Source organism: Gasterosteus aculeatus, chromosome 3 (genome assembly GCF_964276395.1).
Source record: "Gasterosteus aculeatus chromosome 3, fGasAcu3.hap1.1, whole genome shotgun sequence".
Lineage (NCBI taxonomy): Eukaryota > Metazoa > Chordata > Actinopteri > Perciformes > Gasterosteidae > Gasterosteus > Gasterosteus aculeatus.
Window position 1 is genome coordinate 8852455 of NC_135690.1, and position 22191 is coordinate 8874645.

The 22191-nt window shown below is 45.9% G+C and overlaps 1 protein-coding gene across 3 annotated transcripts in view; it reads left to right on the forward strand.

Moving 5' to 3' along the window:
* epha4b (eph receptor A4b) overlaps nt 1–22191 on the forward strand; it is a 69674-nt gene that overhangs the window by 41766 nt on the left and 5717 nt on the right. For all 3 annotated transcript variants that reach the window (XM_040171147.2, XM_040171149.2, XM_040171148.2), the window contains exons 11-15: nt 10129–10196; nt 10606–10731; nt 10851–11036; nt 17066–17127; nt 19635–19844. In XM_040171147.2, coding sequence (XP_040027081.2) covers nt 10129–10196; nt 10606–10731; nt 10851–11036; nt 17066–17127; nt 19635–19844 — 652 coding nt within the window. The remainder of the gene's footprint in view (nt 1–10128; nt 10197–10605; nt 10732–10850; nt 11037–17065; nt 17128–19634; nt 19845–22191) is intronic.

Consider the following 22191-nt stretch of genomic DNA (forward strand, 5'->3'; position numbering starts at 1 on the left):
TCTATTCACTATTGACTGGGAGCGATGTAATCAGCGGAGACGCTCACACGTGCACGGGAACGCTGCGACATCCCTTTAATCAGAAGAAAATTACGAGGTTGCGCGTGTAAAAAAAACAACAACGACATCCTGTTAAACATAGTGTGCCGTCGACACGCGCGCGCTATGACACCAACGCTCTCTCAGTCAACTAATCAGCTTTCGCAGGCTGGGGAGGCGTTAACGAGGTTCCACCGGAGGGTCGATGCACTGCCGTCTCGCTCGTCCTCTTCCCCCCTCACTGCGTCTCTATCCGTCTTTCCTCTATTTGGAGACGAGGACCCTCTGGAGGGAGCAGCGTTGATGACCGCTTTCTATTAAGCCGCCTCTGTACATCTGTCAAAAGGTGGATTGAGGCGAGGATCAAAGCTGCATCACTAGAGGCAGGAGCAGAAGAGCGAGCGGGGGGGGGACAGACGAGTCAAAGGAGAGACACAAGTGGAAGAAGAAACGAGAGCAACGGGAATGACATACTGTACCGAGGAGGGGGGGTGTTTGGGAGGCGGGTGGGGGAGGCTACATCCGAAGAATGTTTGTGCCACCGGGAGAGAGTTACATTTTGTGATGGTGTGAACGAGCAAGAGGGAGACGGAGGAAGAGGAGGATGTGTGGGGGAGATGGCGAGAAATTGATGGAGGAGGGAGGGGAAGAGCTGGCGGCAACAACGGGAAAGGAGGAGGAGGAGGTAGAGGAGGAAGGGCAGGAGAGATGATGGGTGGTCGATTGCACTGTTGGATGCGATGGGAGTGTCAGCTTTTTGAGGAGGATGATTGGGTTTCTCCTCTTGTTGCTCACACCACCCTCTTCTCCTCTGTTGAACCGCCCGTCTCATTGGTCCGTTCAGGCCTCTCCCTGCTTTTCTTTTCTTTTTGCTTCATCTTTGGCTCTTCGGCGTTGATTTCCGGCTCCATTCTTGAAACTAACATTTCGATGAAACCCGCTCTGCCTCAGCAAATACATCAGATTCTCTATACCTGAGAATCTGATGTATTTTTTTGAGCCTGCTTCAATGTGGACGATGATTAAATCTGAATTAAAATGGACACAGTCAGCCAGTGTTGAAATTATTCCCCACCAGACCTTTGTCTCCCTTCCCTAAATGTCAGCTGTTTAAATCATTTCCCCAATATTCATTAGACTGGATAAGAGCTTTTTGTTCTTCACCTATTTTATTCACATTTTGAAGGAGGTTTTCCTCGCTGAACTATAAAATTGCAATGAACAGTCGTTCTTCCTTACACACACACACACACTCTCTCCTTGCAGGCTTCCCATGCAGGGTGCTGCACAGCTATGCCTCATAAACGAGCTGATTTGCGGGCCATTGTGTTCTGCCCTGTTCTCGTTTAATAAAGTGCTGTTATGCTATTGTTACCGCAGGTGGGAAGACGCGGAAAAAAAGGTTGAAAGCTCCTCAGACGCAACACGGTGCTGACAAATCACACCAGTTATTGCTGCGCGCGGGGCATTATCGCCCTGCGAGTGCATGCGACCGAGTGTGTGACGCTGGGGCCTTTTGTCCTCCCGAGGCTGCTCTGGAAGGTGCGAGCGATGGGGAAGCGAGCAGTGCGACCGGCGTCGCCGCGGACGCCTTTCACTCACTCGTGTCTCTCAGTCCTCGTTAAACATTTTGCAACTTCTGCCTCCGGCATCCACGTGCGTTTAGTCTGCGGTCTGATCATTCTCCAGCCTCTCGTACAGTCTCCTTTTCTGAATAGCTGCAGGCTTTGGCAGTGCGCCACTTTCTACTGTGTTATTCTGTCTTCAATGTGTAGTTTTGGTGAGAAAGTGTAAAGTTGTTCCACGTGTAGGATCCTTGTTTTTTTTGTGCTTTTTTTTAAGCACTCTTATGTGTCTCAAAGTCCGCCTCTGAGACACTGACTGACAGCATCTGCTGTTCAGCGGGGAGTCGAGGGCTGCAATCTGTCTGAAATCATGAAATAATAAAGCCTTAATTGGATTAGTGTGAAAGAAGATGAACAGTTATTTACCAAAGCTGCATTTATTTTTTCAACAAAGGTAAGCTCCGTTGATTGCCATCTTGCAGATGAGTTCAGTTTTCATCCGCAACCATAAGGAAAAAAAAAAAATTCTCCAGATGTCGAGATTTTATAATGAGAAAAAAGTCCTTACTCTGAGAGGATGTTTTGAATAATAAAGCGTGAAAGGCAGGGAGAGAAAGCGGCACAGGGGAGTGAGATGTCATTATAACGTGTCAACAGCTCTTCCTCTTAAACACAATAGTCTGTTCGTTTGGCGTGCGCGTTTTTGGCGCCTGGGATCTTTTACCTCGGCAGCCTCTGCTGCAGCAGCCCAGAGTTATTCTTGACTTAATGACACCAAAGAGGAGCGGAAAGAGGAGCGTACGTGAAGGTAAACATGTTGTTGAGTGAGCGGAGTCAAGCGGTAGCAAGACAGACTTGGGAGAAACTGAGGAGCACTAATTGAGTGTGAAACATCACGTGCATGGTGTGTGTGTGTTTGTGTGTGTGGGCGGGTGTTGTCTTGTTTGGATTTCAAAGGAGATGTGAAGAGTGGGGATTCGAAACCCCAACAGATTACAAGTGAGGGATGTGTAGCCTGGATGTGGCAAAGAATTTAAAAAAAAAATACTCAGTTTAGAACTACAAAATAAAAACTCATGAGTTCAAATATCTGCAAGACAACTGCTTCATTTCGGTGTTTGTTACCTTCAAATCAATACACTACAATACAGATGTTACAGATGATTCACATGATATTGATGCCGAGTAAAAACATAAAGGCACTGAATGACTATTTATCTATATTCATCAACCTAATCCATTTGTTCATCCATGACATCAAGTTAAATAATTCCATTTATCTTTTTTGTCTTCTGTTAAACACACGTTTGATCCCTCACTCTGCACTCTGGGGCCTTCACCAGGAAATGAGTCAGTTGTCTCCAGCCACACTCGTCTTGCATAACAAGGATCGTAGTGCAGCCGTTATATGCAGAGATCAGAAGAGACGTACGCTGGATGGCTTTTTATTTCCCAAACTGATATAATTAATAACTCCTTCAAGGGAGAGTTCCCAGAAAGAATCTAGGACTGCCTACTTTCTAGCAGCAGAAGCAAAGGATTTGTCTTTAATATCTTGTCACAGATAAAACACTTTCACTGTGAAATGCGTCCGCGTAGAGAAGCTAAAGACGCTCGATTTCACTGAGACTTCAAGAGCAGTGAGGCGTTAGCAGTCAATGAAAATAATAAACTGGATTACGCGGCTTTCCCAACAAATCGTGTTTTTAAAAAGGGGGGAATCACTTTAACCAAGACAGGTCTCGTAGCATATCGCCATAAATGAGGATAAAAGGCGTTAGGCGATTGGGTACATCGAGGTTAGCGTGGACCGTTGCAGAAAAGCGATGCACACACACACACACACAAGCATGCACACACATGCAGACCTGATGCATAATCTCCTGGAGGAAAAAAAAACGGGAGCACAGTACCAGGCACATACTATCCAACCAGTGGATTGGGTGGAGGTAATAATCAGCCGAAGCGTTCCCTTCCCTGTGGGGGGCGGTGGTCTGTTTAGTTGATAACGGCACTAATAACGGTTTTGTATGTGAAACAAAACGAGCCGGTCTGAGGTGTCGTATGCAATGTGTAATGTCATTAGACAGATTTGGATGTGTTGCCTGGAGTACTTTCAATCAATGCTGCTGAGCTTTAGGGGTGTAACTCAATACAGCTTTGTCTGCAAAGTGCATTGCAGTGGTAGCAGCTAGCTGCCGCTCGAGCAGAACTATTTCACACAGGCGATGTGCAAATGAGCAGATGTTGCAGTGGGATCAAATGTCATGTGAATCGTACGAATTCAAAACAGTTTCTGGTCTGTGTTCTTAAAGTATATGGTGCATTTAAATCAATTAGTTCTATTTACACACACACAACTGTGACCTAATCAATTTGTGTCTGTGTAGTAACATCATTAGGTGAATTAGTTTCACACTGATTTCTATGCAAATAGATCTACTCCACTTAATGAAACAGATGATATGCTACGTCTCTCACTCTTTTCGTTTCTCTCATTTGACCTTTACGCCAGGTTGCTATAAATTTGCCCGCATCACACCAATTACCAAAGACCCGCTCCAGACCCCCCCCCCCCCCCTCCCCACACCTTTCCTTTCCCTTCTTTCCTTTCCTTCTATTACCACTCTCTTTAATGAGCAGGAGCGAAATGAAATGTTTCCAAACAGGTTGTTAATGAAACATCGACAGATTTATTGCTCATAACTCTCCAGCTAATCATTTCCCCTTCCTAATAATTAGCCAGAGCTGAGTAAATCTTTTTGCACCGTGGTCAGAGAGTGCTGAGCCGGTGCCAGACATGTCCAAGATGGAGAGAGGAGGCCACTTATGTTACCGAACGTTACACCGCCAGACTATTAGTCCGTTTGTCGCCTTTTTTTTCATCCTAATTAATGATCTACAATCATATTTCATGAACCTCATATTCAGCCATGAACACGCTTTGTTTTTTTCTGGTTGGAGCTCCAGGCTTAATTTTGCTGTGAAACAACAACAGTTAATTTAATCCATCAATTTCATTCCCAGTAATTTGTTTTTATTTATTAGCTTGATATTAAATGGAATCACTACTATAATGAGTAATGATTGGTGGGGATACCCAGGCTATGTGTGTGTAGGTGTGTGTGAGTGAATTGAGTGTTTGTGTTTGTAGTGAAGAAAGGAGGAAAGATGTGTCATTCCATTGTCACGGCGGAGGGGTGACTAATGATTTACTGATTTCATTTTTCTAGTCGTTCTGATTAGCAGTGGGAAAATGATGTGGACAGACAGGAAATGAAAGAGGATAGGAGAGAAGAGGAAAGGAAAGGAAGCATAGTTTCTTTCTTTATAAATGATCCCGTCTGACTCCTCCTTGTCTCGCAGTGTATCAATTTCTTCCCCCGGCCTATAATCCTATAAAAGGTGGTTAGTCATGGAAAAAATACCCTATGCGACGCCACGCGGGGCAAAGAAATCCACACACTCTATTACCTCAGAGTTAAAATTAGTCCAAGGTCATTCACTCCCATAAAGACAATCGGCCTCTTTCTCTCGCATCACTCATCTCTCCTTCTGTCACCGAGACGCCACCGTCTTCTTTTGTCCGACTTTGTTTTAGGGTGATTAAGACATCCATATCGACTTCTTGTCTTGGACCTCTTCCTGCCTTTAATGAATAAGAACGATTTTTGTTCTGTCCTGCAAAATACCTCCCTTGTTTGATCTCCTCTTTGCAGCCATCTTTGTCTCGCTTGTCATTTTTATTTTTTCTCAATTACTCTGCTTCACACCCTCTCACCTTCATAGATTTGAGTATTGTTCAGTCTGATTTAGATGAATAGACTCTAGGGGCTCAGCAGACACTATTCAAAAGGAAACTATTGTGACCGGCAGACTGTTACAGATTTAAATATCAGAACACAGTAGCTGTACTGTACAATTTGTGTGTTGTAATTACCACCCTGTTAATCAGTGAGAGGTTATCGCTTAATTCCACACTGCTCTTTCAAGCTTTAGTAGCCCCAGCAAACTGAATTAACAGCATAAGAGTGCTGTTTTTGATTATTATAAGAGACATGAATCAGTGCAGCTCAGTGCCAGAGATGTTATCTTGCCCTCTTTATAGAGTTTAGCCGACTGGGAACAGACGCAGAAATTTAACTTGAGGCTCAGTTGACCAATAAATGAACACTTAGCATTAAAAGTGACCATATCAGAAAGCAGGGTGCAGCTTTGTTGCACTTTGTATAATCATCTTAAAGGTTTATAAAATCTAGAAACCCTGCATGTTGCGATGCCAGTGAAAAAGTGAGCAGGTGATTTAGCAGTAAACTCTAAGCTCACTAAGCTAAACGGAGACAAATCCCTCACAGTACGGCTGGTTTTGTCTGCGTCACTGTGGCCTCTTCTGGCAGAAAGGGACTTCCTCATGACCGGCCCTGAAAGAGATTTCTTCCATAAATGTACGGTGAACTGATATTTAAGGAAGAAAAGAAAAGAAAAAGATATCATCCACTTGTTCCTTATCGCATGCATTCCAAAACTTGAACTATTTTTGATCCCGGGTCACGGCAGCGGCTCCCGCTTTTGTCCGCGCCCTCAGCGCATCTGCATGGCAAAACAAAACATCACGTCGGGTGCAAAAAAACGACATGTGTACGACCCCTGAACCTCTCTTTTACCATGTGCAGAGTGTTGCTCTTAAGCCTCCTGTTCAAGGGCTCCATCCCACCGTAATTCATCTTCTCCCCTGCACGTGTAGCCAGACACCCCCCTTCTTGTTGACTTTTGTTTTACCTACTTAAACTCAACGTAGCGCTCTGTCCTCTCTAAATATGTGTACTTCCCTTTCTATCTTCAGCCCCTGCTGGTGCAGCACACAACGCCGCCCCCTGTTTCTGTCCACTTCCTTCAAGTTTCTATATAGCTGCCTCACCATCTCTCCTCACCCACCCCCCTCCATCTGATTGCTTGTTAGTTGGTATGCAGGCTTGGACCCCCATTGTGCGTTCTCTCCCTGTCAGCACTCTTTTTCTATCTCCATCTCCCTCTCCACCTTTCCCTTTGTTTCTTTTTCCAGTTCCCACTTTCCCCCTTTTTTCTATTAATAAAAAAAAAGCAGCACAGAACTTCCCCCGCCGATGTGGGGGGAATAAATGGTATAGGAGGAAATAAAGGGGAAGAAAAAGAGGACGTGGAAGAGGAAGAAGATGTTTTTCTTAAAGGAACATTAAGGAGGAAGAGCGAGAGATAAAGCACTGCCATGGAGAGGAAAACAGGGGAGGGGCAATGGCTACAATAATATATGGATGATGTTCTATGAAGGTGGAAGCTTGCTAGCGGAATGACAAATGGGTCTCGAGTGACAGAGTATTATATTAAAAAGTAAATTGATATGCAAATGTGGAGCGTGTGGCTTTGGAGGACGGGGATAGCCTGTTGTCCTCACTGAAGTGGAACAGAGAGGAGAAGAGGAAGGTGAGAGCCTGGTTGTGATATCGCACTCCATTAAGGCGTGTGTACGCTTTTTTGTGTTTTTGATTTTTTTTTGCAATTGTCCCGTGTGTGTGTGTGTGTGTGTGTGTGTGTGTACCTTAAACATGCATGAATACACAGCTGTTTGGAACAGCAGAGTGGTGAGATTAAGTGGCAGCTAAAAGGGTGGACGTCTCCTCCCACAGTGACACATGCTGACTCCAAACGGCAGCAAGTTGGTGGAGGAGGACGATCTCATCCAAAAAAGTCTCTTGCAGCTTCGAGTCCGAACGTTCGTATTATAAAGTGAAATCCTGCATCCAAATGTATAGTAGTCAACTAGCTACTTGAAACGGCTCCGCGGTCAACCGGTCTTCTGCCATTTGGACAAAACTAAAGCCAAAATACGCTCACAACTAACTTGCCGTGCCCAATACATTTTGGCAGAAACGCGCTGGTGGTTGCCTGGATTACAAGCACAGAGAGGGTGTTTTTATTTGAAGCAATCCAGGAAACTTCTTTCACTTTGATTTCAGTACTTTCACACAGTGTCCTACATGCCAGGTTTCATTTAAAGAGTGGACTAAATAACCAAAAACAGTATCACACATGAATGAAGATTCAAAATGAAATGTATTGTGAACTGAAGCTGAAATAAACTTAACAAGGAACATGAGGCTAACCGTGTTAACCTGAACGGCAACTGCAGGGCGACTCATGCAATGACGATGTCTGTCAGGGTGACATCATCAGCTGTAACTGCTGTGCATGCAGCGCTGAGCCTCGGGGCACCAGTGCAAACTACGGTAGCATGTGGAAGAACAGAGGAGACTGAGGTCAGCTGTGAGGCCTCTCAAGTGTCTTAAGCCCAAGCTGCTCAGGGGTTTAGCATCGCCTGATTCCATTCTCGCTCTTTATATTCCAGCTAAATAACAACAGCGTGTCAGGGTTGACGTTTGAGATGTGTAACTGCGACTGCAAGCTTTTTCAAACCGAAAACTTCACACTTAAGTAGATTTTCCAATGAGATGTATGTTGATTGGAAAAGTGAGATGCTGAGGTGATGCGGGATAAGCAGCCTAATTGTTTCTACTTGGAATAGACTCATATCTGTTATGTTGTTTTTGTACTGCAAGTATTAACATTGTCCTTGTGAGTCCACTTCTCCACTTTCTTATAGATTAATTACTGGTCGATTGCATTAAGTTGTAGATAATAAAATATCTATTTGAAACACACCCAGCGCCGCAGCTGTCGGGGGGGGGCGGGTGTGTGTGGGGGGGGTCGGGGGCAACAGAAGCCGGAGCCTTGTCATGTCTTGTGGCACGTTTGAGACTGCAGCACTAATGATTCATGACACATCTAACTGAAGAGGAGAAATGAGTCGCTCTGTAATTACTATGGAAATGTGTTCATTTCCCATCAGACACAAACACTCACATATGCAGCCGTGCACCCGTGGAGACACACGCACACAGATTCACATCCAGCACTGATGGGGAAGTGTGTGTGTGTGTGTGTGTGTGAGTGTGTGTGTGGGAGGTGTGTGTGTGTGGGGGGGCATTGGCCCTCACAGGATTATCACAGTTGGAGCAGAGGTGTGACCCATGTCCCCCGTTCCCCATATGCTCAATACACATGCCCCCAGGCTCTGTGTTTATGTGTGTGTGTGTGTGTGTGTGTGTGTGTGTGTGTGTGTGTGTGTGTGTGTGTGTGTGTGTGTGTGTGTGTGTGTGTGTGTGTGTGTGTGTGTGTGTGTGTGTGTGTGTGTGTGTCAGTGTGCGTCAGGGGGGTAATGATGGTCCCTTGGTGTTTGACTGGCTTGAGCCCAGCTGATAAGCAGGTGGGGCCCAGAAAACGTTAAGCCCCCTCCACTTTATCCCCAAATACCAGCAACCAGTCTCTACCCTAATGTGTGTGCGTGAGTGTGGGCATTCCCAGGAGAGCCTATTGATGTCTGGGTTACACCATGCATTCAGCTGTGTTAAATCAACACAGGGATTAAACACCAAATGACTGAGATTTGCTGAGCCCAGTGAGACCCCACGTCCCTCCATTTCTGCTGCTGCGTGATTTCAGATCTGCCCTGCTTTTTTTTAATCTCTTTATTTATTTATTTATTTGTCTTCATCTTACCTCTCTTCGCCCCCCCCCCCCCTCCTTTTCTTCGTTAAATCTGTGTAATATGTTTTAGCCTCCCTCTCTCCTCTGATTTCCAGTTACTGCTGGCCCTGAGCCCGAATCAATCCATGTCCATAACAGACAGACGTACTGACTGCTTGCTGCTGTACCTGCTTAACTATAAAGCGTCATTGGACAAGAAGGGAACGGAGGGGCGACGAGGAGGCTGCGTTTATGTTGCGTATCGCTGCCGGTTCTATGAAACTGCTTTTATGTTTTTTGTCCCATACACCAAACACAACCCCCCACCCCCCCCCCCCCCCCCCCCCCACTGAGGTCTGTAACAAGAGTAAGTTAAACACTTCCCGACAGCTGAACGGTGGGACTGAGTTGATCAATTTTGTCAATACTTTGTCTTGATCGTTGGACCGCCCCCCTCTCTTCCCCCCCAGCAGGGTGTCTGCGTGCACGCTGGGGTTGGGCCGTTTAAAAGGGGTTGGGGGGGGGGGGTTAAAGTGCATAGAGGTGTGTATTTCTGTTTGGGTGATGGGTAAAAGTAGTGTGCATTACGCATAGATCTGTCTCCATATGGACGTGCTGCATGCACGCACACACACGCACACACACACACACACACACACACACACACACACACATGCACGCGCACAATCACTCAACCTCAGGTTAGAATCGGCAGGTAAACACGGAGAAAAAGAGGAACAATTAGTTTCCTGCAGGCTAGTCTCAGAGGAGTGGCTATCTAGTTCACCGCTACTTGCTTCGTGGGCCGGTTCTAGCTGGAGATATTTCATTTCATCCCCCGTGTGGTATTGCACATTAACACTCAAGGGCTTCCACGGGTGCGCAGCTATTCAAGCATCCGTATATATAATATAGGTGTACAGAATATACACGATCATAAAGCAGCTGTGCATTTCTCTTGCAGGCACTGTGGATACATCAAAGCCAAGCAGGACCCTGATGAAGAGAAGATGCAGTTCCAACATGGCCGAGGTAAAGACACAGACACACACACATAATATCTATATGTCTATGGATATCATAAATGTGCATGTTTCAGTGTCTAATCATGTGAAAAATATAACAATAAAACATGTAGTAAACCAAGTGGTTTAACACTTGCGTAAAAGTTTGCTGGCAAAGGTGAACTCCTTATGAGTTCCTGTTAAAAGTAATGAGTCATTTTAACACCATTGCTGGCAAAGTAGTTGCATGTTTAATTATATCCTAATTATCAATGTCACTCAAACGATGTACCCACATTTAAGCATCCATTCTAACATGCATTCAAACTGCTGGCTAGAAATTCCTCGAGGATCCCATTCCCCAGAGGGACAAATAAACTATTACGGTACATTCAACGAGAAAATCAGCACATTTTCCTTTCTTCACGCTCACGCAGTCAAGCTGCCAGGCAGTAGGATCTACATCCATCCTCACACCTACGAAGACCCCAACCAGGCTGTCCGAGACTTTGCCAAAGAGATCGATGCTTCCAACATTCGCATAGAGAGAGTCATTGGAGCTGGTGAGTTGGCAGCAAAACAGCAGTTGACTATTTTAAATAACTCAAAAAAAAAGGTAACATCTTAACCAAAATCCTAATTACTATCGTCTTTTTGTGTGTGTGTGTGTGTGTGTGTGTAGGAGAGTTTGGGGAGGTTTGCAGTGGTCGGCTGCGTGTTCAGGGAAAGAGGGAGATCTACGTGGCCATCAAGAGCCTGAAGGCGGGATACTCTGACAAACAGAGGAAGGACTTTCTGTCCGAGGCCTCCATCATGGGACAGTTTGACCACCCAAACATCATCAGGCTGGAGGGCGTCGTGACAAAATGTGAGTGACGCGTTTGGTTCAATAACCACACACTGCAGTTTGTCTCTCACAAAGCTGCTGGTGGGCCAGATTTAAAACTGGCCGTGGCAACACTTTGATGACACATGGCGCTGTGCATGTGAACGGCAGCGGTCCGCTTCTCATGCAGCCACTCGTCTTGTGTCACGTAATGATGTTGTGCAATTAGAGCGAGTTTGTGTGTGTGTGTGTGTGTGTGTGTGTTTGTGAGACACAGACGTAGGCCTGTTTCAGCAAGATATGCGATTTGTTGTCGCCTGGCCTCGTTCTCAATCAGTCTGTCCATCTCTCTCTCGTCTCGTACCTCCCAGTTGGCGTCTAATCTTTTCATTCAAGCGCTCCACACTTCTCTCCTGTTTTTTCTTCTTTTTTTCTCCCCTCGCTCAAACCCAGATGTCAATGTCAACACTAAGCAGGATAGATATGGCATCACGTTTATTTCTCTCAGTTTTGGACCTACTAGAAGCAGAACTTGCTCTGTGGTTTAGGCCGATGGTGTCCGTTGATGCAAATCCCCATGAGCCCTTCACTGCCGAAAAGCATGGAGGAAAGCCTTGCTGCTGGGTATCTCCAGCTTCATGACCAAACTGTTATTGTGGATGGTGTGTCTGCCCTGGTTCTCATCATTTTGGAATGATACATCAATAGCAAATGGTTATCTCTAACCAATTATATGATCCTTTACTTAAAATCTCAAAAAATATGATCTCCAACACAGACATCATGATTTCAATTGATTACGCCATACGAGCTCCTGATTAACCGATAGCATTTGTAATCTGCGATATCTGTGTTCTGGATTTGATGGCAGTGTACTGAATAATGTGTAAAATAATAGCAACTAAATGGGGAGTATTCCATTAGAACCGCATTGAAACAGTGTTTAAAGAATCCCCCTCTGGGCTGACGCCTTTTGATGCAGACGTTTCGTGGAGATCAACAGACAAGCAATAGGAAGAGAGACTTAGTCAGACAAATAAAATACCCCCCCCCCCCTCTGCTAGTCTAGTCCCCCCCGAACCCCCTCTGTCACACACACACACACAAAGATCTCGAGTCCATCACACACACCGGTGCTCAGTGGCACTTAGGCCAACAATAAAAGAGCAAATGCATATGCATAGGCTTTTATCATGAATATTAATAAATCCTTAAAGTTAATTGGATGTGATTTTGGCCTCATGAATATTCAGCAGAATTCATAAGAAAGTGAACCACATTTCTTATTCTCTCTCACTCTCTCTCTCTCTGTTAACTCTGACTTGACCTTTGAAACAGTTGATTGAGGCCGTTTGAAAAAGAACTACAGCAACTAACACTTTCTTTTCAATGGCACCAGCCATTCTGATTAAACATACCAGAATAAATTCAAGACCGAGTCCAAATCCTTGAGATGTTCTGCTGACTGCTGAATGATTGGCTTAACAGGAAACTTTAACATAATCAGGCACTTTTTATGAATAGAACAACGCGTTTGTGTTTGCTGTTTTTTTGCGGGGCGGGAATCTAACGAGCATCCATGAACTTCTTTTTGTGAGACTCATCTCACTTGTCTTCACGGCACATTGGGAAGCTGATAGAGCTCCTCAGAAACAAATACAACCAGCGCAGCAGTCGTTTCACAGGTCGCAGCCCAGGGTGCGAGGGGGGTGAGTGGGTCAATAATTCCTTCAGCCCTTATTCTCCAGCACCAGCTGGTTCCTTCACCCCCGGCCTCGGCCCAATCAGCAAGGCTGACCCTGACTGCTCCGGGCTCAGGTGTGCTGGATCGTTTTTTATAGGTATAAGGAGGGGCAGAAGAAGTTATAGGAGTGCTATTAGTCAAAGTGGTACTAGTTGTCACAGTTATGCTAGAGCGGAAGTATAGCTGTGTCACAGTAGAACGAACGGCAGTAGAAAGAATCTCATGAAAGTTTGGATGTGAGGATATCAGACAAGAAAAATGGTAAATGACCTCTGAAATATACTCATTGATGAGAGTTGTTTCGGATGAGAATGTCACTCTCGTATCCATCTGCAGCCCCGACACTGTTGGCTCAACTTTGCATAAGGACTTCAGTTAAAGGGGGGACAGCTAACCTGGCTGCGACCAAGGTCGCAGTGCGTGCGCGTTAAACAAACAGAGTGTGACGTGCAGAGACCTTGAGCTACGCGTCCGTCACTCGCCTTTGTGATAAGATTAAGCTAATCAGCTACTGGCTGTAGCTTCGCATTTAACGGCCAGACATGAGCTCATCATCATCTGACTCCAGGCGAAGGGAGCGAATAAGCACATTTGAGATGGAGCACTTTTGAATGATGGCTATCATTAATGATGGTCTAAAGTTACATCATTATAGAAGTTGTAGCAGTAATCACGGATGGTTACAGTGTTGTTCTTTTTTGTTGAATTTTGCACAGCTGTGTTTTGCATTGTGTTTGCGTTTATTGCGACTGTCTGAATTCTCCTTTTTTTCATTACTGTTTTTTTTCTGCCTAACCCTCATAAGCCCTCAGCCTTTGCCATGTGCCACGTTAATAACCCACTCGGCTGTCTGTCACCTGATTGTTGCTATTGTCATGCTAATTACAGCGCCACACGCGGAAATGGAGGGAAAAAAAAAAAAGGTCATTCCTTTCTCTATCTGTCTCTCTACACATCAGGAAAGCGCAGCGCACGCCTCCCCTCCCTCCCCCCTCCATTCCCTTATCTTCCCCTCATCTCCCTGTCCCTCATTTTATCCATCTATCCTTTATGTGTTTTACAATCGCTGCGACAATCGGCTCATTTGGAAAACCCTCAATTACCGAGCTCCATCTCATCTGCCCACATACCCCCCCCCCGTCGCCCTTGTCCCCCCTCCCACCCCCCTTCCACACACACACATACAGAGCTGCAAAGGTGCCATCAAAACCGTCTTCTCCATCCGTCTTCTTGTTTGAAGAAACTAGTGATTAGTTTTAACTGTGTGTCTTTGTGCGAGAATAATACGTGTTTCAATCTTCCCTGACGGAGCGTTTGAGGTTATTCATGTTTTGAATACGTATGCAGATCTGGAGATTGGTGCCGTGGGGACAAACGACGAAGAGGAGAAACAGGCGGGGGAAAGTAAGAAAAAGGGAGACAACGGGCGCGGGACGGAGGGGAGACGTGAGGGGACGGATGAGATGGGACACAAGAGCGAGGAAAGGAGGAGGTGGGGCTTGAAAACAAATGAGGCCAAAGGAAGTGGGGAAGATGTGGGAAGAGATATGAGCGGGGGGGGCGGAGGGGGGGGGGCAGACGAGGCGAGAGATTGCGAGGACTCAAACGTGAGGAAATGAGAGGAGATGAGAACGCAAAGAGGGGGTGAGAGAGGTGAGGAGAGGGGTGCAGATAAGGTTATTGAGTTTCTGTCTCACTGTCTCTCCTCACCCCTGCAACCTCTCATCTGTCCCGTGTTAAAAGCATCGTATCACTTAGTCCAGAGCCTTAACATTAATCAGTACAGCAGTTATTTAATTTTCTCGTTTGTACCTTGGGCCGTCTCATCCAATAACGCGGTAATGCGGCCCCACTGGCGCAAACACAGGTAGCCGCTGATAATGTGATTGTCCAGATGTAAACACACACTGCATCACTTTTGTTTGCACCCGCACCAACACACACACACACACACACACACACACACACACACGCACACGCACGTCGCTCATAATGTCATTTACTAGATTTACTGTATAGACTCCATTATTGCACACACACACAAACACACCAATTCACAAATGACACACAAGTGAGGCCTAAATAATCCATGCTCTATCCGGAGGAAAGCAGGGTCCAGACTTTCTTCTTTCACTTAATGAAGATCTTTCAATAACACACTTCCCCCGGCAGGGCATCGATACTCAATCGGTACACACGCAAACACACTGGGATTCTAGCTGCGATATTTCGGCTGCGATATTTCTAAAGGTGAAGGAAGGCTGTACGTTTGAATGAATGTGAATGTGATTAGTTAATTATGTGCTTTCAGGAGGAAATTGCAGAGCGCTCAAAAATGTGTTTTTTTCAGTGAGGAGCTCCGAGTTTAGTTGAAGAGGCTCCGTCCTGCCTGCCTGTGTGTGTGTGTGTGTGTGTGTGTGTGTGTGTGTGTGTGTGTGTGTGTGTGTGTGTGTGTGTGTGTGTGTGTGTGTGTGTGTGAAAGGAGGATGGCATGTGATGAAGTAGCTGAAAGCACTGGAAGGGGTTCATTTTGTCGTCGAGTGTGTGCGTCTGTTTGTGCTGGCTCTTAACAGAAAGGGACAGAATGAGCTAATAGTTAGCGTGTGCGTGTGGTCTGTTTTATTAGTAACCTCTGTTATCTTTCAGCATTGCAGGGGTGATTCTGTATGACAGGTGTGATAGCAGTGTTTGTCCTTATATGTGTGTGTGTGTGTGTGTAAATGACGTGCTAAGCTAACACGGACCTCTAAGCCGACACAACGGGATGAATGGCTTTCATTGGGCTTCTCTCTTGTAACACCGTGTCCCCGAAAGTAATATCCTCCTTTACTGGTAACCTATATGGGCTCACAGGGTCTTAGACCCAACCAACCACACACACACACCTGTGCAGGCGGACACACACACACACGCCTCCCTTGGTGGACAGAAGGCTGTGAAGCCAGACCTCCTTTCAGTCAGGATATAACCCATCAACAGTTTTATCTGTAGCTGTGTCAAACACACACACAAAAGCACACTTATGTCCTCCGCCCCCCGGATCACGGCTAAAATCAGACGGTCATCCCCCCAAATCCACTTGTCGTGCCCTGAAACCAGCTCTGTCACATGCACACGCACACACACGCACACACGGAGTGACACACCACACACAGCACAGGCCCCGTGTGGAGATAAATGTGACCAGCAGTCCTCACCCCCAGCACAAGAAAATCCAATTCTATTTCACTTTTATCCCTGAGACTAATGTTACTGTCAGAAAAGACACCACGACCAGAGACCAGGCGACTGTTTGTGTTTGTGTGTGTGTGTGTGTGTGTGTTTGCTGCAGTGAGATAGTGAATTCATTTAAGGTGATGTATTGCTGTCTTTACCTACAATCTCACTGTAGGTCTCGGTGGTGTTGTCTTTCCACGACAAGCATTGGACCCCTCCTCCTTTCCTTTCCTCTCCCTCTTTTTCTCCCCTCTCGTTTCCTCCTTTCTTTCCTTTCCTTCTGTCTTCTCTACTTCCCTTCTCGCTTGTCCCATCCATCCATCTCTTCCCTCTTTTATCTTTTAATTTGTATTACACTCTTTAACTCTTGATTTAATTACTGGTAATATATTTTCCAATGTAATTCAATTCATTTCAAAATTCAAATTTAGAATTTGATGGAGTTATGTGGCATTGGGATAAAAAGAAAAAAACTGACGTGCGCTTTGCGTCTACCAGCCCTGCACAAGCGCAGTCACAGGCCGTCATTTGCACACTGTGTGTTTGTTGCCACGGCTCTGCTGCAAAGGGGGGGTTGGTAGGAGCCCCGTGCAACGCAGACTACCGTTGTTTTTCGGGGGAACGGGCGTGTGCCTGTGTACATGTGATTGCAGGTACTTTGTTCATCATTTGTAAGCCCCGGCGGATGGCGTGCGGGGGACCACGGTGCACAGTGGCCTGTCAGTCAACCAGCTCTTCATCACACAAACACGCACTCGTGCAGGTGCACGTCGCGATCCAACCACAACCCCCTTCCCCTTGATCCTGATTAGTATTCACGAGATCTCAGGAGGCCCCATAACACACACACACACACACACACACACTCATTCTAGAGGATTGGTCCATTCCAATTATCTCCTGGCGTTTATGGAGAGCCTGATTAGAAGCTGTCAGTGTGACTGATGACGACATGCCATGTTATCCCCTGGAGAGAGGCGGAGAGACGGAGAGACAGAGGGAGGCCGGTCACAGCTGTGGACTCGACTACTTCTGCGTCTCTTTATAGTTGGTGTCTTTCTTCCTTGTAACCGTGCCCCAATAACAGCTGCCTTGTTATGTGCCTCCGTAGGTAAACCAGTGATGATCATAACGGAGTTCATGGAAAACGGATCTCTGGATACTTTTCTCAAGGTGAGTCACACAGCTCAGCTGGAAGGAACACAACTCACAAATCTGCTCCAAGGCCCGGTCCGGACGCCTTTACCAAGGCCATGTGGGAAATGAATGAACATTGTAGCTTCGCTCCTCCAAATTGCTGTCCTTGAGGGCATATCCTTTGAGAATAGATGAAAACAGAAGATGTCTTTTATATTATTCAGTAATAAAAGTTTACCACTGAGGACCCAAGTCTCTAAAATGAACAGAATTTAAGCTCAACCAAATTTGTTTTATCAACATCACCACAGTAGGAATGTACTGTATTCAGTGTCACACCCTCTAAAATACACGCAATACAACCGGTAATGAAAAAGGAATCACAATTTTGCAAAAGTAGAAGTATAAATGGCATCTGTAATATTTATAATAGACTATAAATACCATTTTATGTGAAAGTTATCATGGTCTAAGCTCCAGAAAAATATGAATGAACAGAGTAAAAAATGAGTAAAGAAATACAACTAAAGACATTTATCTTAATGTGAAAATTATCTCATGGAAGAGACTGACAAAAAAAGGAGTTCATAGACTTCAAATAGCATTTTAAAATGGCTGGAAAAGCAAATCTAACTGATGATTAATGCTGAATTCCTTATTGGGGACAGAATGTAAAAAATCAAAGGGTGGCTTTGGAGGTATTGCGTTTGAAATTGACATTATGACAAGAGTTAGAGGAGCCTGTCACTCAATATGTCATTACAGCAATTGATGTTTTTAACAAATGAGTCCTCGGCCACACAATTCACAAACCTACAAGCGGATTAACTCACAAAATCTAAACCTACCTCCTCATAGTTGACGGATGATTTTGGAGTATTTCTCATGTCAATTATATCCACAAAAGTATGGATGACATTGCAGACGCGGAAGACAAGCACATAACGTTTGAAATGTTGATAAATGTGCGTTTGAGGACTCATCTGTAGCATACATAGCAGTATTGATTTAGCCACGGAGCCATAAATTGGGTTTTTTACATACACTCAGATGAATGGCTTGTTGCAGCCCTGATGTGCCTCACATTGACAGTCCCCCTGATTCATATTCAGAACTGCTTGTGAGCCAGTAAAATCACTGCAGTGCTCTAAAGCCATAAAGTCTGTGATGATGGGCCCATTGCTAAATAGACACCAGTCCCATCAGCAACACTGAGGCAAAATGAAATGGAATATGACAGAGAAAAAATGGCCTGAAACACGCACACGCAAGACGGCACGTACACACATACAGCACATGCATGTTGTGTTGTAATGCGGGTCGTAAAGTGTGTTCGCAGTGGCTCAATATAATTATGGAATTTTATGGGTTTTACAACTCATCCGTGCTCCTGGCATCCATATGTGTCTTTAATTACGATGACCGTTTATTAAGCAGTCGTCCCTCAGAAATATAGAAAACCTCCAGCGGCCTTTCAATGCTTTTCCGTAGTGTTTGTTTCCTTCTTAGTTTTTTTGCGGTAAAAATGAAATATTATGCCAGAATCTGCCCGAAAGTCTCATTTTCCATCGTCACCTTTCTCATCCATCTCCTTCATCCACTTGTCCCACCTGTCTGCCCTGCATTTGTCTGCGCTCCCTTTCCCCTCTCTGCCCACCCTCCCTCCGCCTTCCTGGCAATGCAATGCGGTGGGAAGATTGATAGAGGAAGTCTGTAGGTTTGTTAGACAGTCCAATCAATCAGCATCTCACAAAACCACCAGCTAATTAACTTACTCCACAGCTGCCCAGCGAGTGAGCGAGAAAGAACGTAGAGAAAGGAGAGGGGTGGTGGGCGAGGGGTGAGGGGGGGGGGGGGGGGGGCACAGATGTAGAAAGATGAGTGGAGATGGATAGATGGAGACGGACTCAAAGTAATACAGAGTTCTCTCTCCCTCTCTGGGACAGTGACTGAGGACAGACAGAGATGGATGGAGGGAACAAAGACACAGAGGGAAGGAGAGACGATGTAAAGGAGAGGGGGTGACTGATAACATGGATGGCTTTTAAACGGGGGCCGTTGGCCCGGGGCAGAAATAATTGGCGGAGGAAGGTGAGCAGGACCGTCATCGATCAGCAGGCTCTGCCAAACGCGGCTCAGATATGAAATCCAGTGAGCTCTGCTTGCATACGAGGTCAGTGTCCGGGAGGCTACTTTTGACTGCTTTATCAGATATGATCCAATCTGGAAACAGGATTTTCTTCTGGGGAATTCTCCATTGATCGCCGGGTGGAGGGATTCACCTTTTATTTGCCACTTGCAAAGGGAGGTCGAAGCCTGAGTTAGCAAGAGCTGGATGAGCTTTAGTGTAGCTTAGAGACAAAAGCACAGATTGCTGCCATTACAGATGGTATGATCCCGGCTTGAGCTTTTACTTCCTGCTGAGGTTGTTGCAGGACTTGGTCCTGATCACCATGCCCCCCATGTTGTGGCTCACCGTCAGCATTTACCTTGTGCTGTGTATTAATTAATCTCTCTGTCTCTCTCCATGTCTCCACACACAGAAACATGACGGCCAGTTCACGGTGATCCAGCTGGTCGGCATGCTGCGCGGCATCGCCTCCGGCATGAAGTACCTGTCGGACATGAGCTACGTTCACCGAGACCTGGCGGCTCGGAACATCCTGGTCAACAGCAACCTGGTGTGTAAAGTGTCCGACTTTGGGCTGAGTCGAGTTCTGGAGGACGACCCAGAGGCCGCCTACACTACGAGGGTGAGACACCCTCAGTCACAAACCAACGTTACCTCCAATTACAGTTCACCCATCGACCTGTATGTTGTTAGATTGAGTTGATCTGAAAAGGACGTGAGGATAATCAGACATGATCCTAAACGTAGTCGACCCAAACAAACCCAAAGAAGAAGAGCAATACGTGTCATTTTCTACTTGGCAGGCCACTCTAACACAGCGTGTGATCAGAGCGGACAGCAAGTTCCCGCGTATCCATTTGGTGCTCTCAACATTCACACATACAAACACGAGCACCGGAGGCACAGCTGGTCGCTCTTAAATGTGCACAGAACCTCTGAATAATATTTCTGGCTCTTGCGCTGCAGTCGAGCCTCTAAACTTGGCCGCAAAGTGTGAAATGAAGCAGTTCGGAAAGTTTATGGAAATGATCCAGGACATGGGGGGAGTGACAACCTGCATAAACCAATTATGCTGGCATTGATTCCCACAGCAAAAAGCACAGGCACTTCAAACTAAATGTGTGGAAAGCAGATCTGGTACAACTTTAAATATCTAATTGAAAATTATGCATGGAAACACTTTGCTCAGGAAATTAAGTACGTTGCTTTCCAAGATTGAAGAATTGGGAGAAAACAACCATCCAATAAGGATACGTAAGGTCTCAGTTATTACAGCTTAGGAACTGAGTGCACCTGTGAGGGCTCGAAAAACATCTCTGCACTACTAGGCAAGGCTTTTAGGGGCTTGTCCTACACCCGGTGCACAGCGCAACTGTCATTGCTACATTCAGACCGCGGCCGTTTTATTGCCCATGCTTTCTTGAGGAAGCAGAAAGCAAATTGCGCCGTTGTCCGACTATAACTTGGCCTGAGGTGATCGCTGGAGTAGATTTACCGCTATTTAGATGGTGCCTTATTCCGATCATTTGCGGGCTCACGCATACTCCCTGCCTGTCGCGCACACAGTTCCTCTTGAGTTGATCAGGTTATCAGCGTAGTCGCAGGATATTGCAGCAGTTGGTGGGGCAGCTTATTGCAAGACGGAACAGAAGGAGGGTTCACTGCTCTGGTAGAGAGTCTCTCAGCGAACGTTCCCTTCTCGCTAGAGCAAATCTGTGTCCTTAGTAGAAAGACGGCTTGCTTCTCCAATTTGCCAAGTCCGCATTCTTACTGGCAATGTGCCGAGTGCAGGCGCATCCGGCTATAAAAGGTAATGGGAGACGACCATCTGATTGGTTTAATTCATGTTACGCCCAAAACGCACCAGTGATTAATTAAGAGGCCTAATATAACCTCCTTTGCCTCTTGCGCTTTATTATTATGGGCTGGCTAACTACAGGGACCGCGCCCCCTAAATACACTTAAGCCATGCACTTTGGTCCATGCGCTGTGGATGGTTACGATAGCGCCCTAAAACTTTACTACAATGCAGACGTTTTTTCAAACTGGTGAAGTTGTCTACGAGGCCATGAGAGGCAGCTGATGATATGGTGTTCGCACAACGGATGTATGCGTACACGCAAACCTGCATTTTTTGCATGCGTGTAGAAAAGTCTCTTGGTAATCCCAATCCTCCTACAGAGAACAGAGAGAATGAAGTAACTCAAACGTCAGTGAGTTAAACCACTGCGGAGTAAAATGCCCATGAGGAGATGGCATTATTCAAATTCATAGGAAGTGTTGTGGATGTTATTTTTAATATGGCATTAGCATTGCCCTGGGAGGAGCGTATCAGCCGCTGACTGCTCTATTGCAATCACACACACACACACACACACACTGGTGTCAGGAGACGGAGAGCTGCAGGCGTGAGGCTGAGGCGGAGATGGGGAAGAGGCACACAGAGAGAGAGGGAGAGAGAGGATATCAAATAAGACTGAGATCGAGGGGAGGCTGAGAGAAAGAGAGCGAGAGAGAATAAGGGAAGGCAGGCGAAGGATCCAGCGAGAGCAGTTAAGAGAAGAAGAAGAAAAAAGAGGAAGGAGAAGGGGCGGACTTGGGGTGCTGGAAACAAAAGTACAGTGCCGAGTGACTTGGCAGCTTTGTCTTTCATTTGACTTTGACCAAGCAGGGATGGGAAATGCTGGGCGGTGCAGAGGCAGTGGCTGCATTTTAAAAAGCACACAGAGCTGTGTGTTTGTGGGTGGATGTGAGAGAGATGGTGTGCGGATCTTACCGCCCATTCCGTCCATTCAGTGGGCTTTGTGGAATCTGTTTGATCTGTGCATCAACAACAAAGGCAATAGAAGAAAAAAGATGGCATAAGAAAGTCAATTGCAAGCATAAACGCTGGCGCAAACGTACCCTCTGTGTTGTGGGCAGATTAATGATGGAGTGGGTGGTCTGAATTAGTGTATAGTCTCACCTGC